The 12,892-nt window shown below is 45.6% G+C and overlaps 1 protein-coding gene across 1 annotated transcript in view; it reads right to left on the reverse strand.

The window, feature by feature from the left end:
- LOC140385163 (uncharacterized) overlaps positions 1-12,892 on the reverse strand; it is a 223,332-nt gene that overhangs the window by 207,764 nt on the left and 2,676 nt on the right. The window contains exon 2 of the mRNA XM_072467026.1: positions 3,640-3,757. Coding sequence (XP_072323127.1) covers positions 3,640-3,757 — 118 coding nt within the window. The remainder of the gene's footprint in view (positions 1-3,639; positions 3,758-12,892) is intronic.

The raw sequence follows: 12,892 nt of genomic DNA on the forward strand, positions 1-12,892 counted from the left end.
AACGCTGGACCTCTGACTTGATAAAAGTCATGTCTTGGGCACTGTACCGCCGGCTCCTGGTGGCGACGGGCTTACAGTCGGGAGTGAGGTTCGCGAATAGAGAGGGGCGTGCGACTTTCAGTGTCGCAAGGCTGAATATCGTGAGGGGGGGCAAGGGTCCGCCGAACTTCAGCGTCAGGCTTCAGTGGCTGCACTGGAAATCTAGTCCGAGCAACAGGGGGGCGCAGAGGTGAGGGAGGATATACAGTTTGAAACGGGTGTATTCGGCGCCCTGGATCGAGAGATCCGCAATACAGTACCCCTTGATTTGTACCGAGTGGGACCCGGATGCGAGGGCTATGGTTTGGGACACGGGATGGGTGCGCAAGGAGCAGAGCCTTACCATTTCAGGGTGAATAAAGCTCTCCGTGCTCCCGGAGTCAAAAAGGCATGGAGTGTCGCGCCCGTTGACCTGGACCTTCATCATAGAGTTCTGCAGGTGTTCTGGCCGCGTTTGGTCGAGGGTGATCGCTCCCAGTTGCATGTAGTCCGAGTCCTCAGCAGTGTCGGATTCGTAAAATGGCCGCCGCCGTCGGTCGCACGTGTCGGGTCGAGAAGATGGCCACCGACAAGATGGCCGCCCACATGATTAGCACGAGGCAGATTGATGCGTTAGAAGGGGGCGTGTCGGGCCTGCTGTTCTTTGTATTTCTGGCCCTTGGGCCTGGCCAGGCAGACCCTCGCAAAATGCCCCTTCTTCCCGCTGTCGCTGCAGATGGCGGAACGGGTTGGGCAGCGTGGGAGTGGGTGCTGGCCATGCCCACAGAAGTAGCACGGTGTGCCCCCGGTCTGGGCGGGTCATCGCGCGGCACAGGCCCGTAACGTGGCCAAGTCTGGGGAAGTCCGAGCGGGGCTCGCAGGGTCCACGGGGTACGTGCCCAAATTATGTCGGGCCACTTCCAGCGAGGAGGCGAGCGTTAGCGTGTCCTGGAGGTCTTTTGCCCCGTTTTCGAGTAGCCGCTGCCGGATGTAGGTTGAGCGGATGCCGGACACGAAAGCGTCTCTGATGTGCAGGTTCATATGGATTTCCCCCGTCACATCCTGATGGTCACAGTCCCTAGCGAGCGTGGTGAGTTTTTCTACAAATTTGTTGAGCGCTTCCCTCGAGCGCTGCCGGCAGGTAGAGAGCAGATGCTGGGCATGTACCTCGTTAATGGGTTTGACAAACCGCTTGCGTAGTATCTCGACCGCCTCTTCGTAGGTAGTCGCCTTTTCGAGCGTGGCGGAGATTCTGTGACTCACCCGGGCGTGGAGTAGGCGCAGCATGCGTGGCCTCAGGATGGGAGTCTCTGACTGGTAGGCCTGGATCGGAGCCAGTATTTAAAAATGTCCTTTACCTCCGGTGTCTGTGCTTCCAGATTGATCTTCTCTGGTTTTAGGCTTGCGTCTCTCCTGATGTAGTTTAGCTTATTAAATTGTTATACCCTCAATATCAACGCTAGACAGTAAAACGGTAAAGGAGGCTTTAATAAGCTAAGAACTAGCCTGGTGCTGAGACGGGTGCTTACTGGGTACCGCCCACAAGGCGGCCCCTTATATACGACACCCAGGTGGGCGGAGCCAGAGGCGGAGTCCCCCAGGGTTCCAAGCCCGGTCTTAAAGGGGACACCACCTTACATGATGATAAGGGTACAGTAATACAGTAACCGTTCATCACAAAAGATAATTTTTCTTTTAAACTCTTCAGTTGTCAGTGCAGGTGCTGACTAACCTGGCTGATCAGCTGCTGCAGAAATGGGAATGGCTGCTGGAGGCTGTGTCGGTGGCGGTGACTATAAGACTGACCCAGGGAGGCAGAAAGTCCACGGCACCGGCCTCTACTCAGCCTCATGCAGCCACATACTGTACTGCAGCCAGATTTCAGCCAGGGAAAAAATAGGCAAGGTCAGGCGATCCTCGGGGATCATTTTTGCAGACCTTTTGGCGACACATTTCACATCATCCCGCGACCCACCCGCGGGTCGCAACCCCCACTTTGAAAAACACTGCCTCAGCCGGTGCGTCCAATAATATATCCATTGTAATCAAGACAGCTGATGGCTGCGGTTCTGCCGTCGCTATCTTTGCTTCTCAAGAGTTCCACAAGGCTCCCGAGTCCGTCGAAGGAGTATCTACTCCAGATTTGCTGGTTTCTTTCCCCTTCCTTTTGGGCATGAATTTGGAGCAAGAGGAATTTGTTGTACCTGTTTAGAATGAATAAAGGGGCAAAAACGCCCAAATAAATATAGATCCCGGCAGGAGCAACCAAAAGTGTCAAACCCCCCTTTTACATGTCGCCACCCAGTGTCACCACCACTTTCTCAAGGGCAATTAGGGATGGGCAATAAAAGCTGGCTTAGTCCACATTCCGTAAATGAAAAAGCAAATTACTTAGTTTTCAGGCAGCTCAGCATTAAAACAATTAAAACTTTGGCCACTAGGGCGGCATGTGGCGCGGTGGTTAGCAGTGGGATTGTGGCGCTGAGGACCTGGGTTTGAATCCCGGCCCTGGGTCACTGTCTGTGTGGAGTTTGCACATTCTCCCCATGTCTGCATGGGTTTCACCTCCACAACACAAAGATGAGCAGGATAGGTGGATTGGCCACTCTAAATTGCCCCTTAATTGGAAAAATAAATAAATAATTGGGTACTCTAAATTTATAAAAAATAAAATAAAATTTTGACAACTGCATTCTTAGCTCTGTTAGGTCCAGGGATAGTAATGGGGTAGGAAGTGTTTGTTAATGGAAAGCAATCAGTAGAGAGGGCAGAGGTTGAATGGGGGCCGAGTAGGATTTGGCAACAGTGTAGTTTAGCTAACAGGAGCACAACCACTCTGTACCTTCCAGTTCTGTATTTAATGAACGGTTCATTGGAGCCAGCATTTTAAGAATTGCTGTTTGGGTGCATGTAGACCACATTTTCACAATGCAGCATAGAGAGACTAATTCAAACGCTGCAGGCGCGATTTAACGGTCACGTTGCACCCGGCGAGTATCGAGCGAGCCAGTTTGATCGTGGGAGAGGCCCAGATCGGGATCTGCGCCAAGTGATCTAACCAGCTCGCTCCCCTTGGTGGGATCCAGATTCCATCTAGACGCGGCACAAAGCTAATTAAGGCCAATTAACAGTAATTTCCATCTGATTTGCAAGATGGCAGCCCGATCTAATGGCCTCCTGTGATCTAACCGGCTCCCCAGTGATGAAAATCATTCGAAGTGTGGGCTAGCCCAGAGAGGAACTCCCCAGGGCCCAGAAAATTGACTAAATGTGGTTAGGCAGTGGTGGGGAACTCGTCGAATAGAGCTGGGGAGAAACCCCCAGCCAAACCCACCTGAAATGGCACTTGGAAACTTTTCCATTAAATCGCGCGCTGCCACTCGGCCTCATCATATTTCCATATGTCTAGCACCAATCCAGATAAAGACCATCAATGACTTTTCTGGTCTTCACCAACATAATGGGTAGGGCACATCATAATTCATGCCCCAAATAAAGCACTGCATGTAACAGACGGACAACAGAAAGACAGGCCCGAATTGCTTCATGCAGATACAATAACATCAAAGGTCTTTTGAAACTTTTTTGTGAAATTTGAAATGTTTTTAGGATTGCACCTACCTGATGTGGTGCTCTTATCAGCCCTTTCGGATTTGTGAGAATGCTTTTGTTTAACTTCGGCAGTTCCACTTAATTTTGACTGATCTTTACCTTTTTTTTCTTTAAATTCAGGATCAACCTAAAATCAGCGTAGGAAACAAGGTAAAGTACTTTTCTGTGATTATTAGTGAAATTACAATAACTGCACCCTCATATAAAACACTGCAGTCCAAATAAGCAGTGTGTTCGATTACTGTTGTATTATTTTACATTCAGATAGATATAGAATATCATTGCTATAGTTTGTCAACAACCACAGGACCCCATAAAGATTAAAGGGGGGGGAGATTCTCCAATATGGAGCCCAAGTGTTCGCGCCGTCGCGTTCCACAACGTCGCGTTCCAAATTGGCGCCGAGCCAACCCGTGCATGCGCAGTTGGGCCACGCCAACCTGCGCATGTGTGGGCGACTTCTTTAGCGCGCCGACCCAACATGGCGTTGGTGTTCAGGGGCCGGCCACGCCATAAAGTAGGCCCTGGGGGGGGGGGGGGGGGGGGGGAGAGAGAGGCCGGCCCGCCAATTGGTGGGCCCCGATCATGGGCCAGACCCCAATGGAGCCCCCCCCCCCCCCCGGTAAAGGAGCCCACCTCCCCCCCACACAGGCTGCCCCCCCCCCGACCGTTCGCGCAGAGTTCCCGACGGCAACGACCAGGGGTGAACGGCGCCGGCGGGACTCTGTCGTATCGGCGCGGCCGCTCAGCCCATCCGGGCCGGAGAATCGGCGGCCCTGCCGATTCCAGTGGCCTGCGACCGGCGCCGCGCCAAATGCGCCGGCGCAAATGGCGGCAATTCTCCGCACGGCGAAGAATCGCACGCCGGCATCAGGGCGTGTGGCGCAGTTGCGCCGATTCTCCAGCCCGGCGTGGGGCTCATAGAATCGCCCCCAAGGACTTTAAACAACTGAAATAGAACGTCCTGCTCAAGGGAGAAGATGCCAGGCTACAGAGAGACCAAAGTGTGATTTGTTGGTTCGGGCCAAGCTGCCACAAAGACTGTTTGGGCAGCACAGAATTATCAGGCAATGAGGCTTTGGTACAATATCAGCACCTTTAGAATCAAGTTTCAGACAAAACCATGATGTTAATGTAGTCATCCACAATAAGCTTATAGGTGGCAAGGGTCTTGTTTACAAGTGATCATGCATTCTGGAGGGAAACACAGAGAGGGAAGTAATTGATGATTCATTGGAAAATTCTGATCAGTCATTGATTTCAACTCTGCAACATTCCCATTCTTACCTCCACCGCAATTTCAGCCACACCACCACTAAAATTCATGGACATTCCTTTATTGGCTCAAACCTTAACTATAGCAACGCTCTCCTTGCTGATGTTCAATAAAACACCCTACAATAAGTGCAATATATTCAAAGCTCTGCCACTTTTACCATGTCCCACGCTAAATCACACTCCCCTAACCCGACTCTGCTTGTCAAATAATAATAATAATCTTTATTAGTGTTACAAGTAGGCTTACATTAACACTAAATTAGACTGGCCCTGTCATTGAAAGGTTACTTGGGCGCTAAATTGCACCCAAGTGTCCAAAACAAAAAAGCTTAGGTAGGATTATGGGGTGAGGGAGTGGGCCTATGTAGAGTGCTCTTTCAGAATGCCAGTGTAGACTCGATGGGCTGAATGGCCTCCTTCTGCACTGTAGGGATTCTATGATTCTACTTGGTCGATGCCCTTCTGAAATTTTGCTTCCTTGCATTTGTATCCTGAATAATTTCAACCTATACCTACATTCTCCTTGCCTCTCTCTGGATTTCTGTGCATTCTATCCTCATTCAGACACCCTGCATAACAACGCTTACACCCATCTCCACAGCCATCTCCTCAATCTCATCAATTCTTGTGGTCTCGCCATTTTCTGAGGTTTCAGCCACATCTCGGTACTATTGGCTGCCACATCCTTTTTCTTTCATTATTGATTGCCTTCTGCCTGGCCCCAGCCATTCTACATTTATTTTAACACTCCTTTTAACTGATCGCTGCTCACATTATAGATTCATACACCAAAATAACCAAATTGTCAAGAAATCATAGAAACAGGAATAGGTAATTAGGCTCAAGATCCAGTTCCACTATTGTTGGTTGATGGATGATCCTTACCTAAGCTACAATCACGGAGAGTTGTTGCATATTCCTGGATAGCTTTACCAATCAAATGTATATCAAAATATATCTGTCTTTCAAATTTCAATTGAGCCTGTATCTGCAGCCCTTTGGGGAAGGAATTTGAGATTTCCACTATTTTCTGTGAAAATTACTTCTTGATTTAATGATGATGACATGACAGAGAGGGATGATGAGGGTAATGCTGCTGATATGGTGTACATGGACTTCCAAAAGCAAAGTGTTGCACAACAGACATGGCTAAAAAATTGACTGAGTTACAGGAAACAGTGGTTAATAATCGATGTTTTCAGTCTGGAGGAAGGTGAGTTGACCTCAAGGGGTGGTGCTAGGATCTCTGCTCTTCCAGATTATGGGGCTCGTTTAGCTCAGTGGGCTAAACAGCTGGCTTGTAATGCAGAGCAAAGTCAACAGCGCGGGTTCAATTGCCGTACCGGCCTCCCCAAATAGACTCCAGAATGTGGCGATTAGGGGCTTTTCACAGTAACTTCATTGAAGCCTACTTGTGACAATAAGTGATTATTTATTTTATTTATTTATTTATTAATGACCTAGCCCATAATGTACAGGGCACAATTTCAAAATTTATGGACAACACAATACTTGGAAGTACAGGTATTGTGAAATATGAAGAGAATAGTGTAAAACTTCAAAAGAAGTTTGTGGAAGAACAGACAAGTAGCAGATAAAATTTTATGTTGAGAAGTGGGAAGTGATTGATTTTGGTAGGAAGAACATGGATAAATAATAAAATAAGAGTACAATTCTAAAGGGGGTACAGGAACTGCGGGATCTCAGTGTAAATGTGCATTGTGGTGAAAATGTTTAATGTCATGATTCATAGGTTTTAGGAATTGGATTTTTACATACAAGATAAATGAAACTGGTAAACACACCCAAGATAAGTATCATTAAACAGATAGTCCATATTTACATAAAGGGATTAGATGAGAGGGATGAAAACTGTAAACAATAATGGGCACCTTTCTGGGTCTTGGTACAGGCAAAGTTTCTACAGTGTCTTCATAATGGGTTTAAATTATTCATGTGGGTCCTAAGTCAAAGAAAGGTTTGGAACCAACGGGTAAGCAAGGGAAGATCTTAAAGTATCCATATACTTTTCAGATCTAAGGGCCAGGATAAAATATAAGATAATAAATTAAAATCTAGATCTAAAACATCCCAGGTGTGCCATGTTCCTATGGGGGTAGAATTCAAGCAGGTAGTCATTTGTTTTAGGTTTATCTGTGTGTTTTCTCACAGCAACAATTGGTCAGCTTGGAGGACTGTGAGAATGTAATGGTGCATCATTCAGCCATCAGAAGAGGGAACATAGAAGCCATTAGGAACCTTGGTGTTCCTGATCTGGAATCATTATGTATGGATAGTGAGTGGGCCCATCAAGTCCAAATCAAATTCATGAAGAATTTAAATCGTCAAATTTGTCTCATAAAGCTAGAGGAGGGGTTAGTAGTGGAATCTTCACAGATGGAAACAGCCCTGGAAGTAAAAGTGCCAGATTGCAAAACTGAAAAGAATCAAAGTGAATTCCTGAGAGCTGTGGCACACCTTGGTTTTGCCCCAGGAGAAGTGTTAAAGAACCTGCAATGCCCTGTAAAGCTTAGGATGGATTAAAAACAGAATGGGAAATGGTCTGTCAAGAATTTTGGATTTCAGGAATAAGGGTTTGTGAAATAAGGCTTAAATGAATTATACTTGCTCTTTTTAACTCTTGTAAAGTAGAAGTTTCTATTTAAAAGAGTAAATTTGTGGCATAGTTCTTCCAGGTAATAACTGGGAGTTTGATTTTTTTAAAGGGAGTCTCCCTTGGGATAAAAGCGTAATTCATTGAAGGCGGGGGCACACAAGTTGAGTGGTTATTAAGGCAGACAGTAACCTAGGCTTTAATAGGGCATGGAGTACAAAAACAACAAAGTTATGTTAAATATGTGTAGATGACTGGTTCAGCCTCAACTGGAGTTTTGTGTCTAGTTCTGAGTGACACACCTTCGAATAATAAATAATAAAGGGTGTAAAATCATTAGTGTGCAATAAAGATTCATGAGAATGGTTTCAAGGATGAGGAATTTCAATACCTACATAGATTGGAAAAGTTGGGACCCTATACTATACAGGACCTTGGAGAAGAGAAGGTAAGAGGAGATTGAGAGAGAGATATTCAAAATCATGAGGAGTCTGAACAGAATAGATGGGGAAATACTGTTCACGTTGGTGGAATGACTGAGAACAAGAGTACACAGAATTTTTTTAAAAAAGCAATGGTGACATGAGGAAAAACATTTTTATGCAGCGAGTAATTAGGATCTGGAATGCACTACCTGAGAGTGTGGTGGAGGCAGGTTCAATCAAGGAATTCAAGAGGGAGTTGGATTATTAGCTGAAAAGGGAGAATATACAGGGCTACAGGGACAAGACTAGGTGAATTGTTCCTTTAGAGCACTAGCACAGGTACCTTGGGGTGAATAGCCTCCTTCTGTGCTGAAATCATCTGTGATTTTGTCTTTCTGTAATTCTGTAATGCCTAAGTGGCCCATTTTAAGATTATGACTTTTATTCTGCATTTCTCCAGCAGCTGAAATACTTTTTCTGAGTCTAAGTTATTCAATCTCTTTACCATTTTAAATACCGTAATTAAGTCACTTACTTAACCTTCTAACATTAAGGGAATACAAACTAAGCTAATGCAACCTGGCTTCATGATTTAACCCTTTAAACTCTAGTATTATTTTGGTGAATCTCCATTGTGCCTTTTTTAAAGCCAAACATCTTTCTTGAGGTTTAGTTCCAATAAATGAACATTCCAGTTGGAAGTCTCAGCAATACCATGGTAATATAATACCAGTAACTGAACAATCACTTCTTCACTTTTGTATTCAAGCACTCTTGAGAAAAGGACCACCATTATTAGAACCTTAGTTAGGCCATGCTTGGAGTATAGTGATCAATTCTGGTTGCCACACTACCAGAAGGATGTGGAGGCTTTAGAGAGGGTGCAGAAGAGATTTACCAGGATGCTGTCTGGTATGGAGGGCATTAGCCATGAGGAGCGATTGAATAAACTCGGTTTGTTCTCACTGGAATGACGGAGGTTGAGGGGAAACCTGATAGAGGTCTACAAAATTATGAGGGGCATAGGCAGAGCGGATTGTCAGAGGCTTTTCCCCAGGGTAGAGGGGTCAATTACTAGGGGGCATAGGTTTAAGGTGCGAGGGGCAAGGTTTAGAGTAAATGTACGAGGCATGTTTTTTTACACAGAGGGTAGCGGTTGCCTGGAACTCGCTGCCGGAGGAGGTGCTGGAAGCAGGGACGATAGAGACATTTAAGGGGCATCTTGACAAATACATGAATTGGATGGGAATAGAGGAATACGGACCCAGGAAGTGTAGAAGATTGTAGTTTAGTCGGGCAGAATGGTCGGCACGGGCTTGGAGGGCCAGTTCCTGTGCTGTACTTTTCTTTGTTCTTTGAGCCATTTTGATTACACTTTATACCTGCACACTAGCATCTGACGGTTAAGTGTACGTGGATACTAAAATCTCTTTGCTTCTTCAGAACTTCTAGTTAAGAAAATTTTCTGATTTCTTTTTCTCTGATCCACACTGTATTGTCCCATTAGAACTCAAATGCAGGCATCTACCCAACACTGTGAAACATTGTGCGCTTAAGTCCTGTCCACAAAAAACAGGACAAATCAAAATCGGCCAATTGCTGCCGCAGCAGTCTTCTCTCAATCATCAGCAAAGTGATAGAAAGTGTCGTTGACAGTGCTGTCCAGTGGCACTTACACAATAACCTACTCACTAATGCTCAGTTTGGGTTCCGCCAAGGTATTTGGCTCCTGACCTCATTAGAGCCTTGCTCCAAACAAGGACAAAAGAACTGAACTCAAGAGGGGAGGTGAGAAGGGTCTGATCCAGGGGCTGGTTTAGCACACTGGGCTAAATCGCTGGCTTTTAAAGCAGACCAAGCAGGCCAGCAGCACGGTTCAATTCCTGTACCGGCCTCCCCGAACAGGCGCCAGAATGTGGCGACTAGGGGTTTTCCACAGTAACTTCATCGAAGCCTACTCGTGACAATAAGTGATTTTCATTTCATTTCACCTTGACAGCATCACTGTGAGTATATTTCCACCAGAAATTAAATACCCACATTGATTACATACATTCCATAAGACCATAGAATCCCTACAGTGCAGAGTACACTACCTGGGTCCACGCCTGCAACCTATCCACACCTAACCTGCAAGCTAAGGGGCAATTTTATCATGGCCAATCCACCTAACCTGCATATCTTTGGATTGTGGGAGGAACCTGGTGCACCTGAAGGAATGGGGAGAAAGTGCAATCACCCATGGCCAGATTGGAGTGGCAGCAGTGCTAACCACTGTGCCACCATGCCCCCCCCCCCTAAATTTTATCCCTCATTGTTTTGACCAGACTTTTGCCCTGTTAACTCACCAACAGAAGAGAATATCAGTCTTTCTTAGAAAAAAATTGTTGACATGAGCACTCTTGTACAGGATTATTCTCTTTGCTAGCCTGCTCTGGTAATATCATTTACAGGAAGCATACTAGTAAGCTCGGAGCAACCCTTTACAGAACATTGAATTATGCAACTTTGAAGTGGGTCTGTGGACTGCTCTCGAGGCACCAGGCCTCTCATAAAACACGATACTGAAAACTTTATTCTCTTGTTTCCTTCCACATCCTGGTTGAAAATTGCCCTTTTACCTCTACTCATTTCCATTTTGTTATCCAAAATTGGTATTTAGGATGCCGTCTATCTTTTTATAAAATAGACTTACATATAATACATACCTCCTGACCACATTAACCTTTCTTCAATTCTTTAAAAAAAAAATATTTTTATTCTCCTTTTTCACATTTACCTTTCTTCAATTCTGACAAACTGTTTGTCACCAGCAACAATTAAACCCTGACTACTCTTGGTTTGTTTACAGCAATTAAATATTATTACCTTAAGCACAACAAAATAATATATATGCATTACATGTTGGCACTGCTGCCTCACAGCGCCAGGGACCTGCGTTCAATTCCAGCCTTGGCAGATTGTCTGTGTGGAGTTTGCACTTTCTCCCATGTCTGTGTAGGTTTCCTCTGGGTGCTCCAGTTTCCTCCCACAGTCCAAAGATGTGCAGGTTAGGTGGGGTTAGGGGGATAGGGTGAGGGTGGGTCTAGGTAAGGTGCTCTTTCAGAGGGTCGGTGCAGACTCGATGGGCCAAATGGTCTCTTTCCGCACTGCAAGAATTCTATGGTTCTACGTCACAATGCACCAGTTTTGTAAAATAGCATATATTTAAGACTGAGATAGACAGATTTTGTGTCTCAGGGAATGAAGGAACAAGCAGGTAAGTGGAGATCACCTATGATCATACTGAATGGCAGACAGGCTCGACAGGCCTGACAGTCTTTTCCTGCTCCTATGCCTTAATTATCTTATGTTAGCATGTCTTCCTATTTTTGCTGAACAACACCACAGACAATGCATTAGTATATTTTAAAATATTAATGTCTGATGTTTAGATTAGTATTATTGCAATATTTTAAATGGTTAAAAAATTGAAGAGTTACGTCAACACGATTTCAACAAGGCGATGCTTCCTGGAGGTGAAGTTATATGCATCAATACAGAACTCACAACAAAACTCAGGAGTCAAGTTAAAATCTGGCTTTTTAGGCACATAGAAGCAGGAATTTTAAAATCATCTTCGTGGTCCTCTCAGCCTAATCACTCTAGGAGCTTATTTTTCAAACTTCTTTCTTATATCTGAAGTCTATTGCGCTTCAGGGAGTAGACCACTGCCCAACACGCCCCTTTTGGGTCCAATTTAATTGAAAGACGTGCGCAATACAACTCGGCTTCCACCAGCCGAGAATCATGCAACATGGTTAATCATCACAGGAGTGTCAACCCTCCAGAACTATCCTGACGACTCCAGGAATTCACCAGTGATCGAAGGGCACTGGTGCAAGCAATCCTGGAGAAAAATAACTGGGGTGCTAATCACATTGCATTCTTTAAAAAAAAACTTTGAATGATTTTGCTAATGAATTGTAAAATAAAATACCAGGAGTTGGGGATGTAAAAAGGCCTGATTGACTGAAGTTGAGGATTGATGATGCTGACCAGGATGTGGGAGATAACGAAATTCCCCAAAATAGGTGCAACCAGTTAGCAATCTTAGGGGTTAGGGTGCCCTGGAACTGCAACTATATGCCCGTTACTGTTTAAAGGGTTAAGTGGGGTTACTGGGTTAGGGGGATGGGGTGGAGGCATGGGTTTAAGTGGGTTGTTCGTTACAAGGGCCGGTGCAGACTCGATGGGCCGAATGGCCTCTTCCTGCACAGTAAATTCTATGATTCTATGTCAGACGGTCCCATAGGTGTCCAGGGTGTAATATTAATGGTTTGTCAGAATGCTGGCTTCCAATCTCACTCCAGAAGTTGAGCACAAAGATCAAAGCTTGCACACTGAGGGAGTGCAGCACTGTCAGAAGCGTCCTCTTTTTCAAGCAGACCTTAAACCCAGGTCATGTCTGTTCCTCGGGTGGAGGCAAAAGATCCCAATGACACTACTTTGAAGAGGGGAGGGGGGGTACCCTCGGTCCGGGGGGAGGGGTCGCTTGGCCAATATTTATCCCTCCATCAACATATTTAAATAAAACAGATTATGTGGTCAATTGGCCATTTGTGCACAAATTCCTTCCAAAGGCAGCAAGTCAGTAGATACAGCTCAAAACTGATTCACTGGTTGGAAAGCCCTTTGGTGAGTCCTGGGGTCGGGCTACATAAACGTAATTCTTTTTTGGAGAGGGTTGAACCTTTTCTGAGCTCCAAATGCGGATTGGGTCTCCCCTCGTCTGCCAACTCTTCAAGTTTTTATCCTAAGATCCTGCGAACCGTTCTGGATTTTTTTTGGGGGGGAGGGGTTGCTGGGGTCGAAGGAAATGTCAGCTGCTTTAACCCTGGTCTTACTTCGGCCATTTGGAGGAGCCAGTTGCAATCAGGCAGCGGGGCAGAAACTGTCGGTTGCT

Source organism: Scyliorhinus torazame, chromosome 11 (genome assembly GCF_047496885.1).
Source record: "Scyliorhinus torazame isolate Kashiwa2021f chromosome 11, sScyTor2.1, whole genome shotgun sequence".
NCBI classification, from domain to species: Eukaryota; Metazoa; Chordata; class Chondrichthyes; order Carcharhiniformes; family Scyliorhinidae; genus Scyliorhinus; species Scyliorhinus torazame.